Raw genomic sequence first — 26,439 nt, 5'->3', positions numbered from 1 at the left:
GTGCACCTGTGGCAGCTGCATTCACTTAACATGGCCCTTTACGGTTGGTTCGCGATGGCGTTATTTGCACCATGGCGGTAAGGTACTTAACGGGCTGGGTGATGGCGTTAGGTGCATGTCCGCTTGGGTCGGCATTTGCGTACCTTTCCGCCATGGCGTTAAGTACGGTGTGGCCGGTCGCGTGCGCGCACCCTTGGCGCAGTTAGCGCCAGCGTTAACTACGATGCCGCTAATGGCATCGTAGTTAACGGTCACGGGTCATGATCGGACCTGGCGGAAAACGATGGCGGTAACCATTTACCGCCATCGTTTTTCACTTAGCGCCAGGGTCATAATGAGGCCCAACATCATTATTGCAAATAGTATGGCAGCATATTTTATAACACATTCCAAATTATTTAATCTACTGGCCCTAGTGGCATCCCTATTTCTATCTAACATTTCAGCTTGCTCAGCCATTTCATCGCATTGGCTCATGTTGAACCTATGTGGGCGAGACAAATTCGTTAAGTCATATAAAAGAAAAATAATTGCACTTATTCATTCTTTTTCATTTCTTTACTCAGTTCGGCATTTAACAATTCCTTTTCATTTCATCATGGAAATCATGAGGAAAAAATAGTAAAAACAACATGATTTATATGAAAAGAAAAGAAAGAGAGAGAGAGAGACAAAATATATAAAACCTTTGCTTTTCCCCTTTACTTTCCCTGTCTAAGTTGCAATTGTCATCATGTCAACCTGTGCCAGTGATGGCATCCACACAGTCAATTTCATTTTGGGGAGGTATAACACTGTGTTCCCTTCTTACGTCTGAGAGGTGCACCCGGTACTTTAACCCTGTAACCTTAACTGCAGTTGGGGTGCTGTACATCACTTTGTATGGACCATGAAATCTTGGTGAATTCCACCTTCTTACAAAGTTTCTGACAAGAATTTGCTCCCTTGGCATTAAAGGCGCCTCCGGGCTGTCTACTGTCGGCATGGAGGTGTCTGTTGCTACATCTCCAGTAAATGGTAAAACAATTTGTTTTGCTATGCTGCATACTGCGCGCGTTAGCTGTGTTAGGTATTCCTTAAACTCTTCTCCCAGCACTGTGGCAGCCCTGTGCGCATCAGACGCCCCCCTAACAGGGGAGAGTGGTGTGTGCATTCTCCTTCTCGTCACAATTTCGTGCTGGCTTAAATGATGATCCTTGCATGGTTGGTTTCTGAGTTGGAACAGTGCTAGGGGCAGACAATATACCCAATTGTTTTTCAACGTGCTGCATAATTTCGATAAATTGCTTTTGAGCAGCCCGTTGATCCTCTCCACAACTCCATTGGCCATTGGATGATAAATCGAACACAGTTTGTGTTTCACCCCCAGAAGGGAGGTTACTTCTTTGAAGAGGTCATTCACAAAGTGCGTGCCGTTGTCTGAATGGATCGCGTCACAGATTCCCCACCTTGAGAATACTTCTCACACAAGGAACTTGGCAGCACATTTTGGATGGGGACAGGGGCCCGCTTCCACCCACCGTGAAAAAGGGCATACCACCACAATCAAGTATCTTGCTCCATTACATCTTTCTCCCATATCGGCGTAATCGATATGTAGTTCTCTAAATGAACCTGTAGGGCGTGGCAAGAGTTCGCAATGTCATTCCTGAATTGTAAGTTTGGCATGTAGTACATTCAATCACAAATTTAGTCAAGTATTCGTGTAGATTAGGAACAAACCAATCCTCTTGAATATCTTGAATATCTGAGGCAATGTGTTGTTTTGCAACGTGAGCGGAAAAATGCAGTTGTTGGAATGCTACTTCTAATAATTCTACGGGCATCACTACCTTGCCTGTCATTTCCTGTCTCCAAAGGAGATCTGTGGCTGATTGCTTACTCCCTCGTTTGCCCCACAACTCCTTCTCTTCTGGTGGGGCCCTTCTCTGGAGTTCTATCAATTGTGCTATGGGCGTGTTATTGTATGCATCTGCTGGTTGTTCTGCTGTGGTTGTTTTTACAGTGTACTCTGATGTTGGTGTTTTATCGAAGTACGAGGCTTCTTTCGCTGCTGCGTCGGCTGCCGCGTTCCCCAATGAGACGGCGTCTGTGTTATGGGTATGGGCTTGCCATTTAACCACCGCTACTACTGATGGTTCTGCTAAAGCTTCTATTAGTTCATTTAGCAACGTGGCATGTTGTGCAGGGGACCCGTCTGCTCCTCTGAACCCTCTCCTTCGCCATCGTGATAGCCCTGAGTGAACTGTGGTGGTGACATAAGCTGAGTCTGAATATATGGTCACGGCACAATCTTTGGCTGTGTGTAACGCGCTGATTAATGCAGTCAGTTCGGCTGCTTGTGCAGAGTAGTGTGAGGGGAGGCGTTTTTGAACAATCACTTCGTATGTGTCTTCTTCCATGCGCACTACCGCCATCCCCACATGTTTCTCTCCTCTCTATGAGTTTATGGATGCTGACCCGTCTGTAAAATACATTTCTCCTTCTGTAAGGGCGTTTTCACTTGCTTTGGGAATGTCATCGCCCTCTCCCTCATATGTGCTACAATCGTGTTCCTGTAAATCCTCAGTTGTGCATGGCTCTCTAATGAAGGTGGCTGGGTTCACTGTCTTTCATCTGACCACATGTACATTTGGACTGGATATTATTATTTCATAAGCAGAGGCTCTCTGTGTAGTGAGGGTGGATTTCGATCTTTCCAAGATAGCAAATAATGAGTGTTCCGCATATAGCGTCACTGAACATCCCATTACGATCGTGGCACTTTTCTCAATGGCGAAGGCCGCTGCAGCGAGGGCCTGTTCGCAAGCAAAATGTCCTTGCATTACTGGTTCTAATATTCCACTGTAGTACGCTAATGGTTTGTGGCCTAGCGATGTCTTTTGTGTCAATACTGCTGTCATTAATGTTCCATTGCTGTGTGAAAACAGGAATAATTCCCTTTCATAATCTGGATTTGCAAGGACTGGGGCCTCTGAAATAAGGTCTTTTAATCGAGAGAATTGAGCAATTGTCTCCTGTGTCCATTTTATTGGGTCCCTGTTCTTTTGTGCTTCTTTCAGTGCTTGTAGCATTGGCCGTGTGTATGCTGCGTAATCGAGGATCCACGCTCAGCAATAGTTACATATGCCAAGACATTTCTGCATGCCCTTCACTGTTTTTGGTATGATAATGTGTCGAATGGCTGCTGCTCTGTCTGGTAGTATTCTTTTTCCACCTTTAGATATTTGCTGGCCAAGATACACAATGTCAGCAAGGCAGTATTGTAACTTTCCTTTGTCCACCTTGTATCCCTTGGTAGCCAATACATTAAGCAATGTTATCGAGTCTTCTCTGCACTCTTCTTCTGTTTTGGTGCAGACAAGTAAATCATCTACGTACTGTATAATGGTGCTCCCTACATCTATGTTGCCAATGTCTTCTCGTAGTACGCTGTTAAAAATGCTTGGGCTCTCGCAATACCCCTGTGGGAGTCTGCAATGTTCATATCTGTTGTTTCCTAATGTAAAAGCTGTAAAGTACTGCAACTCTGGTGCGAGTGGCACAGAGAAAAAGGCATTTTTCAGATCAATGACAGTGAAGCAAGTTGCCTCTTTTGGTATACTGCTCAATATTGATGACGGGTTAGGCACTAAATGGAACTCTTTTTGGATGATGTCATTGAGTGGGCGGAGGTCCTGGACCATTCTCCACGCCCCTCCTTTTGCTTTCTTAATCGGAAAAATCGCTGTGTTGCATGGGGAAGTTGATGGCACCAAGATACCTTGGCTTAGGAGTGCATTCACTGTTTCTCTAATACCTTCCTCTGCTTCTTTGGATATTGGGTATTGTTTCACTCTGGGTGGGAGGCCGCCTGGTTTCAGTTTTATTTTTATGGGAGTTACCTCATGCAACAATCCTACATCGTGTGGTCCTGTAGTCCAAATTTCAGGTGCTACCCTGGCCATGTCTTCTTCAAATATTGTCAGTGGGGCCTTTATGTTAGCCATGAGTGGGTTGTGTATTTCTCTCTATTGAATCATAATGTCACATGGTATGCTTATTTCCATTATATTTCCTCCATCCCCTTCAATAAACAATTCTTCATCAGTAATATCTTTTAGCATTATGTTTGGCTCTATACATAGCACACTTCTCCACTCGCGTCCTTGCGTGTCCAGGCCTATGACCACAATGCGTTTGTTGGAAACTTGAACTGTCTCAATGTCTATAGACATAATTGTGCCTGGCACTACATCTGTTGGTGTGATTGGACGGAATATGAAGTCAGATGATATTCTCCACTCTTTTTGTGTTATTTCAGGCACTACATGGGCTAATACCTGTATTCCATAGACGAACATGTCCATGTCAATGGGAATCCCTCTTACTGCAACTTCCTTTGTAATCGTACTTATTGGCAAGAGTGCCCGTATGGGGCATACCCCTGGCGTCAAGCACACTATTCCTCTTTCAGTAAAGGCTATGGTCATGTTTAACTTACTGAGTAGGTCTCGTCCCATCAAATTGATTGGCGCATCTTCGTAATACAATAAGGGTGCACGCACTGTTTTTCCCCCCACTGTTACATCAAGATCTTTTGTATAAGGAACTTTTAAAATAGCCCCAGAGAACCCCTGGGTCTCCAAATTTCTTCCCGAGAGCTGAAACCGCCCTTCTGTGAGGCATGATTTTTCTGCTCCAGAGTCTACCATAAAGATAAACTGCTTGTTTCCTATCTCTGCCGCCACTAGTGGTTCCTCATTTGCACTTTGTGTGGTGGATAGGACTGGACACGCAAGTGCTCCCTGTGGGCTGTCCTAGTCTTGGTATCTTTGTTGACCTGGCATCGAAAAAACATTGTTACCCACGACCGTTACGCCACGGAATGGTGCAGGGGCACCGTTTGCAGCCGCTGCAAAAGGGTTATTGTTTATGTTCCCTACTGGGTTTTGTCTCGCCATGGGCTGTAGTGCGTTTTGCTGTTGTGGGTGCTGTTGCTGTTGCTGCTGTTGTGGGGCTTGCTGTCTCTGTTGCATTTGGGGGTCATAGCAGTATTGATCCTGTTGTCCACCCCTCCCCATTGGAGCTCCACAAGGGCTACCTGGGTGTGGGCAGCCCCACCCTTGTTCATTGTTCATGGGCTGTTGTTGTTGCAAATACCCTGATGGTCGCATTCTACAATCTCGTCAATGATGTCCCCATCTTCCACAATTCCAACACGACCCCTGTTGTCCTCCCCTTGGTCCTTGCCCACCATACCCTCTGTTTCCCATTCCTCTGTATCCTCCCCTTTGCCCGCGGTACCCACCTCTTCCTTGGGCCGGCCTGTTCTGCCACTGCGATCCTTGGCATGGCTGTTCCTCTCCGTTCCACTGTCCCTGATCTTCTCCAACCCACTGTGCTGCTATCCCAACGAGCCTTCCTCCCGCGATTTCCTCTCCTTCGTTTCCTCTGTCTGCTGTTGTACTGGCAGTAATGGCGGCGACCTTCACTAATTTCCTCTGTACTAATTTTGCTTCGTCAGCCAGCCTCTTTTGCGTGACCTCCTTTTCCTTCTCTTTGATCCTCCTCCAGTGGTGTACAATTATGCTCTGAATTTCAGGCCACACTTGGGCTTCGATCCCAGCTATTTTGTCCAAGGCCTTCTGCACCTCTTTTGGCAACCCCTTTTTAATGATAAAATAGAATAAAGCTGTTGATTGATTCCATGCTGTACCAGTTTTGCTTCTCCATAAGTCTTGCACTCGCAAAATGAATAGCGCAGGATCATCGTTCTCATCCATCGTGCACTGCATCATTGCATGTAAATCTGGAACATCTGGAAATGCACGCCGCAATGCATCCCACACTTGTGCTCGAACATTGTTAAATGGTGATCCATCGTGTCGGTCACAGCTCATCGTTACTCCCGGGAACCCTGCCCTTTCCCAGATTGTGTCTGCTTGGTCCCCGATTGCTGAAACTAATAGACTTTTTACATCACCTATAGCTAACAGTACGCCTGCCGTGTTCTTCTCAAATATATGTATCCACTTACCTGCCCCTCCCGTCAGTAGGGGGAGGAGTTTTAACAGGTTGGTTTTGTCCATTTGGGCCCACGGAATGTAATTTGGCCTACCTGCTCCTTTATGTATCAGTGGCATTTGTAGTTTTTGTTTCTTTCCCGTTCTGCTCGTCTTCCCTTTCTTTGTTTTACTTACCAATATGTTTCCTATCCTCCCTGTTCGTTGTCTTAATCTACCTTGCCATAATGGTGGCGATAGTGTGTCTGGGTAATGGTGGTTTGGCAGTGGGGAACCCTCTGCGGCAGCTGCCTCTTCGTATTCATCTAAATCGTCCCATATTTCTTCTATTTCTGACTCTAACTCGTTATTATCTTCCTAGTTTTCCTTGGGTTCACTTTCTTGTCTCTCACCCTGGTCTCCACTTTGTTGACTCTCTGGTGTATCTGGGCGTATAATTCTCACTGGCTTGTTATTCAATTGGAACACGAACTGTCCTGACTGCCACTCTTCTTCTTGCCTCTGCTGCGATGACGTCCCTTGTGATACTATAGACTGCCCTGATACCGAGGCTGCTGGGGTTGCATTGCTTGCTGGGGTGTAAGATCTGCCAGTGACAGCGGGGGTACCTCCCCTCCCCCTGGCAGCATTTGCCCTTTGTCACATAAAGCTCTTAACCGTGTTATTTCCATTTGTGTGTGTGCTAGCTGACGGTTAAAATCATCTGTTAAACGTGCTATATCCACAGGAGGTGCACTCGTGGGGCCATACAGGCCTCCTTTGTCATATGGTGGAGGTTCAGGGCTGTTGCCCCGCTCTGGGCAGTGGCGGTGGGTGGTATATACAGGGGTTCACTAAACCCTACCGCCGGCCTAGTCATTAAGGGATAGATTTTTGTTACTTTGTTTTCGGTTGTAGTTGTTGAGCATTCCCCTTTTGGTGTCCTATCTACTTCTTCAGGGTTTTTCTGCTTTTCTGTCATTCGGCTTGTACCTAACTCTGCCATGGGGGAAACTTCCTCAAACATTCGCCATAAATCTAACACTTCTCTCCGGTTCTGTAACTGTTTCCCTTTGTATCGCGCTAGCAAATGTGTTGATACTAGGTCCAACACTCTTTTGTCAAATGATCCTCCTTCTGGCCAAATTGGTGTGACCCCGTCTCCCTTTATCTCAGTGATCCACTGATCATGATACTTCTGTATCCTGTCGCTATAAAGTGGAAGGTGCTGACAAATATGTGCCAGTGGTGTTACTCCCCCATGGCAATGTTTCTTTTCCTTTCTTGTATATTCCAGTACCTTTTGAATCTCTTCCCACCTCTAACTTGGTATGTCAGTTACAATATGTGGAAATAATACGTTTTTTATCAATGCTCACAATTACCATATGTCACATTAGCCTTCTGAGAGGTGTTACCTGATCACCCCTCACAGTTTATTTCTTCTGCTTTACCTTATATCAATCACAAATTACTTTTATTAAAATACTTTAGTGTGTTCAACAAGACATATACATAAAAGCAGACCAACAAATGTATAATCATGCAACATACACATCCACTGCCTGCGCGCGTTTGTTCTTTCCCTATTCCCGTTACTGTCCCTGTTTTTCTTCTTCCCTATACTACCTACTATTTCGCATTCACTCCCCACCTCTTTCACCTTTATTATGTCTCAAGATTTCTTACTTCCACGGAAAAAGAATATTCTAAAAACTACTCCGAGCCTACATGAGACCCCTACTATTTTTCTCTTTATCTCTATTCTGCACTTGTTCAGGACAAATGCTACGCGGCGCCGCCTTCTACCCCCTACGGGCTAGGATACCACTTCTCTTCTTCTCACTTCTTACAACACCTAATGTCCATATAAAGGATAGATCAGAAAAGCCTCACCGTCACTCACGCAGACCCTATTCTTGGCTACCTTCCCTTTGTTGCTAATGCCCCCCTTCCCGTATTTTCCCCTTACCTTCCTTTGGGGTCTTTGCAACCGGGACTCCACGTGTTCAATCAGGTACTCCGAGGGTCGCTGCTCACGGCCGGACCTCGCTTAGGTCCGTCCCCCAACCAAGCCATGGCCTGCCTTGGCGAGCAGCTTTTTCCGATTGGGTATTCGTCAACCGGGAACCCTTGACCCTTTCTTCTTGTTGTGCACAGTCTGGTCAACCGCAGAGGCGATGGTTCTGCTGGGGGGCGCCCTGGATCTCGCTGCCGGGCGGCGCAGGCCTCAAGGCACCTCTCTAAATCACGTTGCGGGGGTCACCAAAAACGTAGGTGCCTTTCCCCGTCTTACTACGTGTGAGAGAAAAAATAAAATAGCAGACAAAACCCCTTGTCGGGGAAAGAGGCACTGAGACCCGGCCGCAAGAGTTCAAAGCATGGTTTATTTCTCCAGCTAGGAAATAACCCAAAAAACTCTCTCACATTTACATTAGTGCCAACATTTATATTAGTTAAAGTAACTCTAACAAAAAATACTAAAATGGACCCGATTGGCCAGACGGTGTGGTGCTGTAGGTTTGGGTAGCATCTCTTGCTCCTGGTTGGCTGAGTAGCTGACGGACGTTAAACATCTTGTGCTCCATGCAGGTCAGGGTCCGGTCACCGTGGTCACTACCTAAGCTAGTATTGTAACATACTAAATGACAAATTATTTAAAACATTTTATGCTACTTGTCACATTTCTACATTAGTTACACACAATGATTATTGTCAGTACAATTGGGTCATTTGTGGCTTTAATTGAAGGCCTTGACCTTTATTGTGCATGTAAAAGAATCAGGCTATGTTTCGCATCTCTTTCTAGGTTTCAAACTCATTAGTGCAAGTAAAAGCATATATAATAATAAAAATGCTTAAGGTTAGTAGTGGGTATGTTGGGTGGGTTTCGCAGCACAGGCGAGGGTCTGGCACTTGAAAGAAATACCTTACAGGGGGTGCAGGGTCAGGATAGCAATAAATTGTTCTAATGGGGGTGGATGGCTTGCACGTTTATGAGGACAAATCGAGTAGAAAGTGCTTAGCTCATCTTGGTTCACATACCGTTTCTCAGATGAACAGTGATCTCAGAGGAAGAAAACTGTAGCATATTAATTGTTGCAACTTTCTCTGGCTTCAGCGTGAGAATGGAAGCGCAGAGCTTTCCTTCGCAGCGGGAGTGCAAGGGTGGGGGGCAGCCAGCTGCCTGCGCGCCTTGTGTGTGTGTCTCTGTCCTTGGCTGCTGCAGTGGAAAGGCGCGCTGAGCATTGCTGTACTATCGCAGTGAGGCCTGTTTACCAAAGATGGAGTCGAAAGGGGGCACAAAAGATGGATGCCCCGTGTCTTGCTCAGTAGTCCCATCTATGCAGCAGTCAACCGTGGTTAACTTTACATAAGGGCAAGGGGCAATCCCACTACCGGAGGCACGCGGTCCAAGCCTTGTAATGAGGAGCGTATGACGCGAGGGGGCCTGAGGACCCCTCACTCCCATACACCAGTGATACCCGGGTTATCACGGAGATGGTTGAGCAGGATGGTGTGGTTGACAGTGTCAAAGGCAGAAGAGAGATCGAGCAAAATGAGAACACAAGGGGTGTTAGAGTCAAGGTTTGAGAGCAGGTCCTCACGGATGTTCAGGAGAGCAGTTTTTGTGCTTCTGGCAGCTCTGAAGCCGGACTGATGGTCATGAAGACTACCAACCGATTCAGCATGGAGATTAAGCTGGGAGATGGCCAGTTTCTCCAGGAGCTTGCCCAGGAAGGCAGTGATAGAGATTGGGCGATAGTTAGCTGGGCAGGAGGGGTAGGAAGAGGGTTTCTTAAGAAAGGGGTGCATAAGGGAGTGCTTGAGGGGGGATAGGAAGACTCCAGAGGTGAAGGAGTGATTGCAGAAGTCAGCCAGGGCAGGAGCCAAGGAGTCGATGTGGTCCTTGATAGTTTTGGAGGAACAGGGGTGGACCTGTTTTGACGAGACTTTCATAGATCGGACTTGTCTCGAAACCTTGTCAGCATAAAAAAGGGGAAAGGTAGAGAAGGAGGGAGGAGGGGTGGCTTCAGAAGGGCCAGAGGAAGAGCAGGGAATAGAGGAGTTGAGGTGATAAGAGGAGAGTGAGGACAGGATGTCCTGAGTTTTTGAAATGAAGTGAGAGGCCAGTGCCGTGCAGAGGTTCTGGGAGGGGACAGGAGAGGTAGAAACTGTAGCAGGGTTGGCCAGCTCCTTGCAGATTTTAAAGAGTTTTGCCGAATTGTTAGATGCCACAGAGATACGGGCTTGGATAAGGGCTCGCTTCTTGGTGAGAACTGAGAGCCGGTATTGCCTTTGGAGCAGGCGGCAGGCCAGTTTATCAGAGGATGAACATGAGGCACGCCATTTTCTCTCTGCCACCCTGCAGTTTCGTTTAAGGGTGACGAGATCCGAGTCATACCAGGAGTTACATTTGGCTTTAGGCTTCAGGCGGATTCTCATGACAGGGGCAAGGATATCAAGAGTATCAGATATAGCAGAGTGGAGAGTGGAGAGGGCTGTGTCAGGGTGGGAATCAGCCGAAGGGGTACGGGGGGCAAGAAGGTGGTAGCAAAAGCCTCAACTGACACGCGCTTCATGGGTCAGATGACCGCGAAGGTGGGTGGCAGTGATGAGGGTGGCTTTGCCTGTGGGGTAGGGAAGGTGAGGTGGGAGGATAGGAGAAAGTGATCACTCCAGGAGAGAGGAGTGGAGAGAGGGACAGAGAGGGGAAGGTCAGAAGAGATCAGAGCATCAAGAGTGTGCCCTGCAGAATGGGTCGGCCCAGACGGGAGAATGGAGAGTGAGAGAGAGTTGCAGAGGTCGCGAAAGAGTCCAGAGGGAGGACAGGAGGCATCAAGGTGGATGTTGAACTCTCCAAGAAAGAGGAGTTGAGTGGTTGAGGACAGGAGTGAGGAGGAGAGGTCAACCCACTCAGAGAGGAAGGAGGAAATTTGACCAGGTGGCCGATACATAGTAGCCACGGTAAGGGAATGGCTAGGAGAGAGAGTCGGCAGACAAGGCTTTCAAAGAAGGAGTAGGTCTGCGTAGGAGTGACAGTGGCAGGAATCCACTCAGTGAAGATGAGGGCCACACCCCCCCCGCACGGTTGGGCTTAGGCAAAGAGAGAATCTTGTAACCGCCAGGTAGGAGTGTGAACCATGTCTCAGTGAGACCGAGGATGTCAAGGTCCAGTTCCTCAAAAAGGCGACAGATAGATGACATCACAAATATCATTGATGACATCACTGATGACATCACATGTCTAGCCCCTTCTTTTTTGTTCACTGCCATATCTAGGCTAGGTGGGTTTATTTACTGACAGTCAGAAAATTGACTTTCTAAAGGTATTACATTTATGGATATTGCTAATCATGTAGTTTATACACAGTTGCTAATGGTACTGCCTCTTGTTTGCTTACTTTACTCTCCATATATAAGCCCCATATTTGTATGCATTTTAGTCTATTTATGTTTTGTGTGTATTAGTAGAAATATGTAGTACGTGATGCATTATTAGCTACTTAGTACATGTTTCACAGTACGGAAAAGTCTGATACAGAAGCATTCACCGTTTTATCATATAACTTTGGAAAATTACAAATATAGCATCTCTGTGGTGTATGCTGCAGCCAATACCTACATTTCTGTATGACTAGGTTCCTGTACTAGAAAGAACACTGCAATGGAATGTTCTTTAGAAGGCTACATTGTGTGATGAAGTATGTAGTTTATTACACATCTCCCGATAATCCCTGATACTTTTTTGCCAACATTACACTCACAACCCTTTGTATGAACAGTAAATGCACATGTGATGTCATCAGTGATGTCATCAATGATATTTGTGATGTCATCTTTGATGTCCTGGGTGTTAGTCTTAGCAGTGCACGGTGGTGGCGCCAGTTATGGTTGCTTAGATTACCATAACTGGCGAATTTCAGGGGGTTTTCGATTTTACTTGTAACCATAACGTCCTTTTAACAACGTTTTCTACTGAACATATATATATATATATATATATATATATATATATATATATTCAGTAAAAAAACTTTGTTAAAGGGACGTTATGGTTAAGTTGCGCTACTAAAAACCTATGAAATTCAGTAAAAAAACTTTGTTAAAGGGACGTTATGGTTAAGTTGAGCTACTAAAAACCTATGAAATTCAGTGAAAAAACGTTGTTAAAGGGACGTTATGGTTCAAAGTAAAACCAAAAAGCCCCTGAAATTCGGCAGTTATGGTAACATAAGCAACCATAACTCGTGCCACCGTGCACTGCTAACACTAACACCCAGGACATCAAAGATGACATCACAAATGTCATTGATGACATCACTGATGACATCACATGTGCATTTACTTTTCATAAACACTCTGTACAAGGGATTCTTATAATGCTGACCAAAAACTGTCAAGGATCATTGGGATAAATATCATGAGCTAATTAGTGCATTAAGCAATGCATTGATATAAATAGCATTCTATTATGAAGTTCTATCCAGTATACTAAGCTACTCATGCAAAAACATAGGCAGTGTGTGCAGCATACATGATGAAGGTGCCATATTCATAATCTTGCCATGTTGAAAACTGAAATGATAACTGCTTTCTTATTAGAGTTTTGCGTACTGTGAAACATGTAATAAGTAGATAATAAATCCCACTTAATACATAATTATTACAGACAAAACATAAAGAGACAACAACACATACAAATATGAGTATATACAGGGACAGTGAAGTAAACAAAAAAGCAGAAATAGTAGCAGAAAGAGTTCACAACCTAACTGATTGTCTTTATGCAGAGAAACTATTGCTCTGTTTCAAAGCTGCTACTTACCATATGTATGTGTATCACATGATGTGACTGCACCTAAAGGAAAGGAGTATAATGTATACAAATATGAGCATATACAGGGAAGGTAGAGTAATAAAAATAAAACTATGAGAAAGTGCTGATAACCCTAATGATTATCTTCATGCACAGAAAGGATTGCTCTCTTTCAAGCCTGTGTCTTCCACTATGTATATGTTTCATATGATGTGACTTGACCCTAAGTCTACAAATATAGTACCTTTTCAATTTTTACTTCCTGACTGTTACTGAAGAAAACTATGTGGCTTCGATATGTCAGTAAAGGATAAAAAGGGAGAGCCAGCCATGTGATGTCATCAGTGATGTCATCAATGACATTTGTGATGTCATCTTTGATGTCCTGGGTGTTAGTGTTAGCAGTGCACGGTGGCGCCAGTTATGGTTGCTTATGTTACCATAACTGCCGAATTTCAGGGGTTTTTCGGTTTTACTTTGAACCATAAAGTCCGTTTAACAAAGTTTTTTCACTGAATTTCATAGGTTTTTAGTAGCGCAACTTAACCATAACGTCCCTTTAAGAAAGTTTTTTTACTGAATTTCATAGGTTTTTAGTAGCGCAACTTAACCATAACGTCCCTTTAACAAAGTTTTTTCACTGAATTTCATAGGTTTTTAGTAGCACAACTTAACCATAATAGCCCTGACTTCATATACATGTAACATAGAACATACTAACCCCCGCGTAGTGATTTTCATGTCCGCGGACTACCGCCATGTCCGCGGACATACTGAAAATCTTTAGCGTGGTGAATGTAAATTTAAATAGTGTGCCCCATTTCCCCTTTGAAGTTGGCTCTGAAAGAGCCGTTTTTTTTTGTTTTTTTACAGATGCTTGACAGACACCTGTTATTTTGTATTTTTTTTCTTGTTTTTTTTTCTTACTTTACTCCTAAAATCTTCACATAACCTTCTCCAAAGCAACCCTTACATTCCAAAATAGAAAGGCATTTCCCATAAAAGATAAAGAAATGCCATCTGCTTTAAAATTAACAGCATTACTGGCATCAATATTCTCATTGTTACAGAAGAACATACCAGCTCTAAGCATGAAGGCACACATGCCTCGGTTGATGACACACATAGCAATGTTTTGCTGAGGACAAAAAACTGAACTATTGTCCCATATTGCCCTAGGTAGTAATCCAGAAAAAATTACTTTTGCATTTGGAAGGATCTTCATTACGGCTTGAACCAAGCGTTCCAAATCAGCCAACAAAGTAGGGGCACTGACGTTGCCCAAATGGAAAGCACCATAGTGCAAAACTACCACATGCAGACTGTTCATCGTGGCCATATCCTCACAAACTTGTACAATTCCCTGTACATTGCAATCAGGCACAGTGCTCCACACCACCTCCACTCCTTTCACATCAAAGTTCTTTGCAACATGCCTGCATTCAGCGTACTGCTGTAAACCATGCACAAACATATCTCCGAGCACCAACACCCTGACTTTCTCCACTTCTGCCATCTTCACTACATTTGTGTACAAAGAGAATTCTTTCAACACAAATCCACAACCTCGAAATCTGATTGGCTGATCCGTACAGTCTTCTTTCCATGTTGGATTTCCTGGAAAAACCTGGATGTAGCACGCCCTGTCCACGAATAGCCGCGGTGTCCACGGACGGCGTCCACTTTACTCTCTGTGCCATTCCCTCATTGCATACAGCTAAGCAATCACACAATACGAATAACGTCCTCAGAACACCCCCATTTTGTGAATTTTCGAACATTTCAGGACAATTATCATTTCATTATTCAACATATTAACATTACAAATATTATACTTTCATCTTGTACTCTGCACACAATGCTATGTTTCTCCATTAGTAGCTCAGTATACTAGATAGAATCCCATGATACAATGCTATTTATATCAATGCATCGTTCAAAGCTCTAATAACGGTATGATATTTATGCAATATCCTTGACACTTTTTTCGCAACATTATAATAAAAATCCCTAGTACACAAATTCCATGAAAAGTACATACACATGTGATGTCATCAGTGATTTCATCAATGACATTTGCGATGTCATCTTTGATGTCCTGGGTGTTAGTCTTAGCAGTGCACGGTGGTAGCGCAAGTTATTTTTCATAGCTCACCATAACTTGCGATTTTCAGGGGTCTTTCGCTGTACTTAGAACCATAAGGTCCCTTAAACAAACTTTTTTTAATATCACGCAAACAATATACAAACATGGCGTGCAAAACCCAACTTCTCATAGATGGCTTTACACAGAATGTTGCAAAGTAAGAATTTATGCTCGTTCACAGTGAAGGTCAGCTGCTTCCATTTTTTTCTCGGGCCCCGGAGAGGCTCACGAAGCGGACTATAAGGTTGTATTGTGTTTTGAGCTTGACAGACAGAGATTGTGATGAAAGACTTCTCTTGAAGGAGTGTTGCTAAAACGTAAGAGAAGAAAAGGATGAAATTTCTGAAACAAAACCACTTTTATATATTATATCACTATGCGAAAGATCGTTCGCACACGCGGAGTCGTATTTTGGGACTGCACTACTCGTAGACAATGGAAATTGCAATTGTACTGTAAGTAACCCTTTAGATTATTTTATACCAAATATAATTACAATAGCGTAGCATTAAAGACCGCTCAAGTTGAACTTGTTCGTTGAAAGTGGCATAATGTCTTCTACCGCGCACTATCGCTGCCGAATTGATCCCCTGTCGTTTAGAGGCCTCTGAAAAAGGCAGACGACACAGGGTGGGTTAATAGAAATAATTTAACCGGTCTATAGGCGGTCAAGCGCTCTACTCGCTGTGCCACTTCACTGTAGCCTGTCAAGTGGCACAGCAAGTACAACGCTCGCTTTGACATCCGTGTACAGCTTTCTAACGCAATTTCGAATCCCGGCAAGGCCAAACTCAGCCTTTCATCCTTCCGTGGTCGATAAATGAGCACCACACACCGTGGTTAATAATAATCACTGCTTAGATACCTCACGGTTCTTAGCGCTATATGAATGGGAAAATATTATTATTTTATTATTAACATACTCCGTTGCACTATCTTCGATAGCAAATATTTTCACGCCCTAATAAATAAAATGATGATTTTTAATGAAGATCGGCTGGTGAGACTAATTTATGTTTTTTAAAACAGGTATGTGGCCCCATTTTGCCTATGTCACGATTTACAGACTCCAGCGGATGGAGTCTTCAACTGCCAGGTGCAGGTCCAAATATGCAACTTCATGACCCTCACCATTTTATGGGACAATCGCCAAGGACCAATATGCCCTTACGCAGTACTAGCGGCTACAAACAACATACCAACTAATAGGGTGGTCTAATGGCTCGTTGTTGGAGCAACCTTCCGATTATCATAGCGACCATTTACTGCTTTTATCATAAACCAACAGCCTATCTACCGCAAAGGAACAATGCGTGGCTCAAAATAAACTTTTGCTGATCGACAGCAGAGACAATAGCAAATGGCTGAATATTCACTAAACATTTAATGTGAAATAAATGTACTTTACCAAATGTACAATCCTGCTGTTTACTTTTAAACCACAGTTTCATATTCCGAATTGTGGCGCACTGAGTTGTAAGCTGATCTAACACCCTCTGTACCGCAAAGGAACATTGCGTGCCTCAACATGAACTTTTGCGGATCGACAACAAAGACAAATGCAAATTACTGAATATTCTCTAAACATTTCATGTCAAATAAATGTACTTTACAAAATTTACAATCTTGCCGTTTGCTTTTAAATCACAGTTTCATGTTCCGAATTGTGGCACGCTGTGTTGTGACATAATGTGTGTTGTCTTCCGGGTTCTGTGTAAAGTCGCGTAGGACTGGAGATGACTGGGCGCGTTTGATGACGCACCCTGTAACGTCACGGAGAGAGGCGGGGAATATGAATGCTTTGATAATATCAGGCTTAGGGGTGGGAGATATGATTTAATGTCGCAAAAGCAAGTCAGCCAGGTCAATAGCACCAGTCATAGGATTATCACATAATGTCGGCGCACACCAGCCGGATTTATTGTTTCTTTAGTGGACAAAAAGTCGGTTGACGCCCATAGGAAATTGTACTATTAGCGGACAAAAGGAGTGGTCTTAAAACACTTTCACCCTGACAACGAACAATACAAACAATGTTCTCAGAACACCCCCATTTTGTGTAATTGCAACCATTTCGGGACACCGCGAGTGTTCTTAGAACACATTCAACTAGACAGATTACAATACGGACAGCGTCCTGAGGACACCCCCAGTTTGTGTATTACGAACAATTAAGTACACCGCGAGTGTTCATAGCTCATTTTTACCTTCCTTGCGAACAAAAATGACACATACTCCGTACTCTAAACACCCCACCATTTAGTTTATTTACAAAATGTCAGAACAACCGTGTTCTCCGCGGACAAATCAAACGCAACAAAAACGTCTAGCACATAAAAAAACAAAACATTGACCCTATCTCATACTCCCCCACCCTCCCCAAACACTTACACACCAACACACGGCACTAAATACAATTTTTTATCCACGTTTCACCGCGCTGTACGTGTCGACGGCGAATACAAGATGGCGGGCGCCACAGAAAATCTGACGCACTCCTCGCCCCTCACCGTCCAATCAGCGAACACATCGCATGTCCGCGGACATGACGCAAGGCCATGGGCCAATCGGGGTGCTGTCCGCGGAGTGAACAGGGAAGTCCATCCGCGAAGCGAACACAGATATCAATAATTTTTTTTGCCTCACGTTTTGGTCATTTTATAAAAAAACTACTGGACAGATTTACACCAAATTTGCAAAAGCACGCTTTCGGGACCAAGCCCCCGCTCCTGCCGCAAATTTGGTGTAAATCCGTCCAGCGGTTTGGCCTGTTGCCGTGCGCAAAGTTTTTTCCCATTCAGTCTATGGGAAAAAAAAAAGTTTTGGGACCCCCCTATAACTTTGCCCCCCCGGACGAATCCTCACCAAACTTTGCAAAAATATTCAGAGTGGGCCATATACTTTTTGCAAAGTTTGGTGAGGATTCGTCCATGTAATATATATATATATATATATATATATATATGTACAGATCATTGCTTGACTTAACGGGGCAAGAGCAAAATTTCGAAAAAAAAAGGAAGACTTACAGATATCTGCATTCGTCATACATGAATCTTTTAGACGGTTTAACTGAATAAACATCCTACAGAACCGTGGTGCAAGGTGAAAATTAATTATTAATTATAATACATGTTCCATGAAATAAGCAACGTGAACAAAAATGATACAGAGATCCATTATACATATTTTAGGTAGCCAGGTGCACCTGAAGTATAGACCCTGACTACATTGGGGTCCATATCCGAATTTCTCAACGTCCCTAAATTAGTAGTTTGAATACCAGGTCAGTAAGCATGATGGTAAATTTATTGATATATCAGGCATCAGCTCAAAGAAACTGTTGTAGTGTTTTTAATTATGTCAATATAAGTAAATAAAATGTTATTATTTGTAGTTAGAGACTGAAATTGAAGACGCACCTACTGAGGGTGGAATTGAATTCTCAGAAAATAAATGTTTGTCCTGAAGATGGCCCAAAACAATAATTTGACTGACAGCACTTGAGATTGTGCAGTATGTGTTATAATGGCCGAAACATATGTCGACTTGAAAGGAAGAATTCATTTTGTTGTTTTCATATCTCTAATTGCAACATTAAGATACTGCTTGCCACAATTGAATTCTATTTGACCAACAGAATATAATAGATTAGAAAGCACAGGGAGGTTAGAAAAATTTAATATTATCCTTATCCCTCTCACGCTAATTGAACTAAAGAGGTAGTGATATCCTTAAAGGTCAATTGTTTGTACCCCTAAACAGATTTCTTCAAAAGAAGTGTTTCTAAAAAATTGCTCTAAAAAATGGTTGTAAAAAAGTCAAAAATGTTTGGTGTACGTGACAACCCACCTGTATGTAGTACAGAATCAAATGGGCTGTGTTTTTTTATGATTTATGTAAATGACACAAGTGATCACATGTTTTTTATATGCGTTTTTATAAAAAAGGTATATTTAATAAAATTGCATAGTTTGATAACAAGAAAAGCTGTTTCTTTGAAAAAAGTTGATTTATCTACTGAATGAATCCGTAGATACACGTGGTTTACTGACAGGCCTTCAATGAGGGACAATAGAGAGGGTAGTCGTTCTGAGTTTCTTATTGCACATGGGGAAGGAGTACAGGAAGTGGTATTTCCAGAAATACCACATACCACTATGTCACCCATGGTCCAGTGTGAATGCTGTTATTCAGCAGTGTTTTGGAAATACCTCCTCTGAGGTATTTCTGTCACAAAATTGACCCTCTGACTCTGGCTGCGTTACACGCACACAACATAGACAGTTCGAACGTGTAAATGTTACCTTGGATGCTTGCCTGTCCCCACTAAAGCTTGCTGAGATTTGAAGCAGGCACCCAAACCAGGACTTGACAAGTCGGTGAGGAATGAGAATACATTACTTACTAAATACAAATAATTGAGAAGCCTACAGACACTCTAGGCAATGATGAAGTAAGTCTGGAGAAGTATATATTCACTTGCAAGATAATAATCGTATTATTCACCTTCAAATGAGTAGTACACACAAATACACCTGGCTTTCACTTTTGAAAAATGTGAGTAAAGGGGACTGTGGTTGTCAGATCATCTATTAGTCATATTAGCTATTAAGCTTCAGTAGAAATTCCTTTAAATAAAGCAACTCCCCCCACACATCCGATTGGAGCCAAGAGTGTTTGTGCAAAGCAAATCGAAATTAAAGCAGGACGGATTCTATAATCACTCCCTTTAAATGCACCCAAATCCAATGATATGATGCACCACCCTGTAGTGTCCCATCTCTATGTCTAGAGAACGTTAAGGACCCTGTCCTCTGTCTGTGTTGAGCGTAGATGCTCGCAGAGGTAGGCGGTGTTACCGCCAAAACGTTAGTTAGTTACATTGCAGAAATAAAGAAGAACAAACGTATTCCGCTTGTTCTCCATGTGTTTATTGCTCCATATCTGTTTATATTGTTGTCGCTTAACTCCAACACACCCTGACATTAAGTGATACATAATCAGGGGTCAATATGCTTGGCCGAAACGCCAGCACAAAGGTGTTATTGAAGAAGGTCACTTAGTAATTCATGCCTGTATTTTAAGAATGGTGGCAATTCAGGTGAGGCACAGTTCAAAAGTCAAAGTCATTGTTAGCAAGGCCCAAGCCTGGACCTCATTGCTTCTTGCAGAACAGAAATGCTCGCAACAGACATAGATTTCGCCTTTTTTTTTTACCTTGGTGCTTTGTGTATTCATGGTGATCACCACAGCGTTCATGATGCGATACTTGTGCTTTTCTATGTCAACAACTGCAAAAAATAGAAACAGGTTTCGTTTAAGATGATTGATAGAAAATTCTTCCAAATCCCATTTTCGCTTTATTCCTGTTGAGTGATGTGAAGGAGGTGTGCTTATCACCAGCATGAACTCAAATCAAATGAAAGTTACACCTCCCAACTGACTTGAACAGCTGACAATTTGCTGCCTATGTGGTTAATGCCTTTAAGTTTCATTATTTAACTTTTATACAGCTCTCGCATTACCCAAAAGGTCTCTGAACGCTTTAGAAAGCTCAAAGGGAGGAGGTGAACAGGATAGCAAGCTCAGGATTGGTTAAGGATAGTGGAGTTCTGACTTTATTACATGGGGAAAATGGGGTACATGTTAGGATTTTTTGGAAGCTAATAACGGAAGTAGCAAACCGGATGTGGGGTGATAGGGCGTTCCATCCAGACTCTGCCCATTGAGTGAACGTTTGTTTTTGTATGCAGGTTAGTTTGCAGAGTGGAATGTTAAGAGATTTTGTTTGGCTTGTCTGATGTTTCTGTGGGCATTTGTGGGTTTCAGTTTGTTGCGAAGGTAGGATGGGGTTGTGAGGAATTCGACCATCCGCACAGTGGGTGTACGCTCGCCTGGGCTTTTTTGAAATTGTATATGATATTGAATGATGATAGATTAACCTCTGGAAAATGTGTCGGCTAATCCGCATACATTTTCCCATTTTCACTGCATGACATACACATAGACCTGTGTACTCTGGGTGGACACAGCCTAAAGGCACAGTCCTCCTTGTCATATTTAGTTGGGATCTGACAGTTGGAGTACAAGATGCATCTGAGAAGGAGGTGGGGGGGCAAAACCTTCCTCCTGCCATGGCCAGTCTAATTAACTATCAAACGCTCCATGAATCCGCCCTGTCCTTTTGTGTAAGCACTGCAAAATGGTGGCAGCAATTAACATTATTAGCATACTAATAGAGCATACTTCAAACAGGTCCACATGGGGACTAGCTGCAGAGGTGAACAAAGGAGACAGAAAACTCCGACTACTTTTGACATGTACTGTGTCAACCTAAAGCCAGCTCCCGCTGCTCAGTATCAAGGGCGGTGACCTGTCATGTTTGTAACTGTCAGGTTGACATATCTTTATATACTCTGGGTCAGGTGTTACATACATACATTGGTCAGGTGTTGCATACATTAACATTGCATACATTGACATATTTTCACATACACTGACATATTTTCACATACATTGGGTCAGGTGTGACACATATATAGTATGGAAGGGCTTGGGTGAGTTATGATGGGTTTTTATTATGAAACAGACAATTTGACCTTAACCTTAATTGCAGACTATGGAAAATGCCCCAAGCCAAAATGAAGTTCTCAGCCTAAGTTCTGATTGGCTGGTGATTGTTTATAGAGAGGACAGTGAACATTCTAAACTGCCTTTCATCGTCGTAGCCCAGCTGAGAGGACGTGTGCTAAGCTGTTCCTGCTTAACTTGATCTGGGGCTTCAAGTTTCAAGCGGTCGAGCGGCTTCTTTGAGAAAATAACAGGAATTGAGTTTGGAGTTGTTTGGGACACAGGACTGGAGTGCTAAAATTAAATTTTCCCGAGAGAAGAATTTATTCAAGACTCTTTCAAGAGATAAGTGCCTTTAAATTATTTCAAAGTGGAAGATTACTTTAGTTCTAAACTCGTTTTCTACAAATTATTTGTAAAAAGGTTAAATTGTGTTTAAAGGTTCAAGAGCGCGAACACGATCTTCTTATGAACGCATAAACTGAAGCGCGAGCGCATGTTTTCATAAGCTATGTGTCGTTTCAAAGCTACCGCGTCTTCGAGTCGTTAATAAGCTTCAGCGCGTGTGTGTGTTAGCACGAGCATGAACTTTGAGCTACGTGGAACTAACCGCGTGTGCGTGAGAATATTGTTACGTGGATTCGACTGCGCATGTGCGAGAACATTGATACATGAATTAACCGCGCGTGCGTGAGTATATTGCTACGTGGATTCTACTGCGTGTGTGCGAGAACATTGCTACGTGAATTAACCGCACGTACGCGAGTATATTGCTATGTGGATTCTACTGCGCGTATTTGAGAACATTGCTACGTGAACTAACCGCGGGTGCGCAAGTATTTTGCTACGTGGATTCTACTGCGCGTGTGCAAGAACATTGCTACGTGAAACTAAAGCACGTGTGCGTGTTTTTTCTACATGGGACTTTAGCACGTGTGCATGTTTTCCGCGTCTTGGATTAGTAGCGCGTGTGCGTGTTTTTTCACGACTTGGATTTTAGCGCTTGTGCGTGAATTTCGCCACGTGAATTTTTCAGCGCAAGTTTCAAGCTCTTCATTTTTTAAAGACTATCTTTACATTAAAAAAAAAGAAGAAGAGACTACAAAATTGGTTTTCATTGGAACTTCCTTTACTTCATAGAAAACTTAAGACTTTGTTTAAGTAAATAGAAGAATAAGAAGTTACAGGTAAAGACTTCTAATGCATTCAAGGACCTAACAAAGAAGGCAGAATAATCATTGAGTTTCATGGAAACTAGTAAGGAAGTCTATTCTACTAAATCACTTCTCTGGGCATTTTGAAGAGAAGTACCAGGTATGGTCTTTACAACTTTTTAGTAAAGGATATAGTATTTTAAGGTCAGTGACTAAATGAGAAATTGAGGTGTTTTTATATGCTTATGTTTCAACTACAGGTGATGAACCAGTTGGTCGATAGCTTCCAGCCTGGAGTTTGTTAATTTGTCCCTTTCCCCCTTTCCCCTTGAAGTGTGGCAAACTGAGCAGTAATTTGTCCAGAGCTCTGAGTGCTACATTTTAGGTGGATTGTCGGGGGTTCAGCAGCTTCCGCAGACGCAAGACCAGAATCTCAGCCTAACAGTATGAAAGGCCTATAAAATTAGTCTGCCTGAGCTGTTATGAACCCCGACGAGACAACCATGGAGGCGTTGGGAGAAATGGTTTGAGAAATACGTGAAGAGTTACGGGTAGCTCATCAGGAATATTCAAATCTTAGTCTGAGAATGGATGAGTTAAACTTAAAGGTAACTCAAAGGCTAGATTTAGAAGTTAGAAGAGAAGTTGAAGTTTCGGGGGTGCTGGGTCTCCTCCTGAGTTGGTGAGAGTGGGGGAAGAACAAGAACCTAGACTTCCAAGAAGAGTGGAGGGGCTGGGGGGTTTAGGAACTTTAGTTATGCCTGTTCCTTTGGCCGCCCCAAGCGCTTTTTGGGAGATTCTAAAAAGTTTCAAATATTCCAGACACAGTGTGAATTGCATTTCTTAAGTCGTCCTGAGTTATTCTCCACGGAAGCTTCAAAGGTAACATTTACTTTATCCTATTTATCTGGAAAAGCTTCTGCGTGGTGAAGTCTTTTGGTGACTCAAAAGAGTTTGGCATTGAATAATTATTCTCTTTTCCTGGCCGGATTTAAGAAAATGTTTGATAAGAGACAGGTATCTTTAGAGGTTGATGGAGAACTACTGGAGCTTCGTCAGGGATGGAAGGTGTTGATTTCTTATATCACCCAATTTAGATCTCTAATTCTTGAGTAGGTGGCCAGAGGAAAAAGGGCTTCTTTATTTTATAGAGGCTTAAAGGATGAATTAAAAGATGCTCTGGCTGGAGTTTTGGATCGTCCAACTACTTTAGATGCTCTAATTGATTTAGTTGTTCAGTTAGATTTTCGTCTAACTGAAAGACGTCTAGAGTGTAGACGACCTCAGGGCGATGCAAGGTTTCAGGGAAGGATGGAGAGGTCTAAGGTTGAGATGGTGAACAGAGAAGTGAATTCAAAAGGGAATTATCAGCTGAGTCGGGTGAGGGGTCCATTGTCCAAAGAAGAGAAGGCTAGAAGAAGGGAGAATAATTTATGTCTATACTGGGGTACGAGTGGCCATTTTCTTGAAAACTGTCCTTTTACTCCCAAGAAGATCTTCAGTTCTTCAGGCAGAATGCAACAAGTGGCTAACACTATACAGACAGCTGTTCCTCACATAACTATGAATGTATCCTTGATGTTTGAAAAAGTAATTTTAGGTTCTGGTCCAATTATAATTGATTTGGTGGCTACGGTAAATTTTATGGACAGGGGATTGGCAAAGACTCTAGGTGTACCCTTGGTGGCAAAGAAGGAAGTGGAGCAGATCAGAGCAGTTGACGGGACATATCTTTCTTCAGGTCCGATCACTCATACTACAGTGTTACTTGTGATGGAGTTGACTGGAGGTCATAAGGAAAATATCTCTTTTGAGTTAATTGATGCTCCAATCTTGAAAAGTATTTTGGGTATGCCCTGGCTTACTCTTCACAATCCTAGAATAGATTGGGGTGCAAGAATTGTAGCCTTAGAATCAACCTTTTGTCAGGAACATTGTTTCTCAGGAAAAGGTCCTGAAGAGGAAGAAAGAGTTGTGAATTCAGTTTCATCTTTGCTTGCAGAAAAAGGGGCAATAGGTTTTGACATTGGAGCAGTGTTGGGTGAACTTCCTACTTGTTATCAGGATTTTTGGGATGTATTCGATGAAAAGGAAGCTGGAGAGTTCCCTCCTCATAGGTCCTTTGATTGCAAGATTGACTTGGAGCCTGGAGCTATTTTACTTAGCAGTAGGGTTTATGCTTTAACTGAAAAAGAGAATGATTATTTGAAAGAATATTTAAAGGAAAATTTGGCTAAGGGATTTATCCGGCACTCTCAATCGCCGGCAGCTTCGCCATTGTTCTTTGTGCCTAAATCAGATGGTTCCCTTAGAAACTGTATAGACTATAGGGCAATAAATAGAGTGACTGCGAAAAATCGGTATCCTCTCCCTCTCATCTCAGAAATGTCAAATGAGATCCAAGGTGCCACCATTTTTTCGAAGTTGGATTTACGTGGAGCTTACCATCTTGTATGAGTCCAAGAGGGAGATGAGTGGAAAACGGCATTTAAGACCAGATTTGGACTAAATGAGTACCAAATGATGCCTTTTGGTCTCTGCAATGCCCCAGCGGCTTTTCAATTTTTTATCGATGAGGTTCTTAGGGAATATCTTGATATCTTTGTTATCGTTCATATTGACGATATTTTGAATTTTTCTCAGAATTTAGAGAAACATAAAATTCATGTTCAACAGGTCTTAAGGAAATTAAGAGAGAATAATCTTTATACTAAATTGGAGAAGAGTCAGTTCCATACTGATTCAGTTGAATTTTTAGGTTTTGTGATCACCCCAAGTGGTTTGGAAATGAATCCCAAAAAGGTGCAGGCAGTTCGAGATTGGCCAACTCCAACTAAGGTGAAGGAGATCCAGAATTTTTTGGGATTTGCAAATTTTTACTGAAGATTCATTGAGGCCTTCTCCAGTTTCGTAGCTCCAATTACTCGGATTTTGAAGAAAGGAGTTCCGTTTATTTGAGAAGTTAAGGCTGATGAGGCTTTCCAGATTTTGAAGGAGAGATTTGTTACCAGTCCGATCTTGATTCATCCAGATACATCCAAGCCATTTTTTGTTGAGGCGGATGCTTCCAATGTGGCAATGGGAGCAGTGTTGTCACAGAGGCATAATGTGACAGGGCAATTACATCCGGTGGCCTATTTTTCTAAGAGGTTTTCACCAGCGGAGGAAAATTACACCATTTCAGACCAAGAGCTTCTTGCTATTAAAGCTGCGTTTGAGGAATGGCGACATTTCCTTAAAGGAGCACGTCACACTGTGATGGTATTAACTGACCATCGAAATGTACTTTTTCTGAAGACAGCAAGAACTTTGATTCTTCGTCAACTCAGGTGGTCATTATTTTTTGCAGATTATGATTTTGTAGTGACTTTTAAGCCAGGAAATCAAAATAAAAAGGCAGACGGCTTTGTCACGGCAGTTTCCAGAAAGTGAAGTGAAGTCGGTCAGTGAGCCAATTCCGTTAATCACTCCAGAACGTTTTGTTCTTGCTGGTATTGAAAAAGAGAGTGACATTTTCAAGAAGGTACGGGAATGCTTCACTGAGACGTAACTAGAAAATTGGGCTTGTTTGGATCCAGCTCGCAAGATTAAAGATAGTTTGCCTTATCTTGATAACAGACTCTATTTACCATCTGTAGAACTTAGAGAAAAGATTTTGAAGGAGTGTTACGAATCTGTTTTGGCAGGACATCCTGGGTATCGAAAGACTTTGGAGTTGGTCAGAAGAAATTTTTGGTGGGATAAGATTCGACAAGATACACT

General features: G+C 42.8%; 1 protein-coding gene across 2 annotated transcripts in view; it reads right to left on the bottom strand.

The window, feature by feature from the left end:
- The window catches only part of LOC138520101 (maestro heat-like repeat-containing protein family member 1), a 758,658-nt gene that overhangs the window by 323,665 nt on the left and 408,554 nt on the right, over nt 1-26,439 (bottom strand). For both annotated transcript variants that reach the window (XM_069632611.1, XM_069632612.1), the window contains exon 13: nt 20,171-20,244. In XM_069632611.1, coding sequence (XP_069488712.1) covers nt 20,171-20,244 — 74 coding nt within the window. The remainder of the gene's footprint in view (nt 1-20,170; nt 20,245-26,439) is intronic.

Source organism: Ambystoma mexicanum, chromosome 13 (genome assembly GCF_040938575.1).
Source record: "Ambystoma mexicanum isolate Mex_15411 chromosome 13, UKY_AmexF1_1, whole genome shotgun sequence".
In the NCBI taxonomy this organism is placed as follows: Eukaryota; Metazoa; Chordata; class Amphibia; order Caudata; family Ambystomatidae; genus Ambystoma; species Ambystoma mexicanum.
The sequence above is the reverse complement of the archived record's forward strand: the minus strand, read 5'-3'. Positions and strand labels throughout refer to the sequence as shown.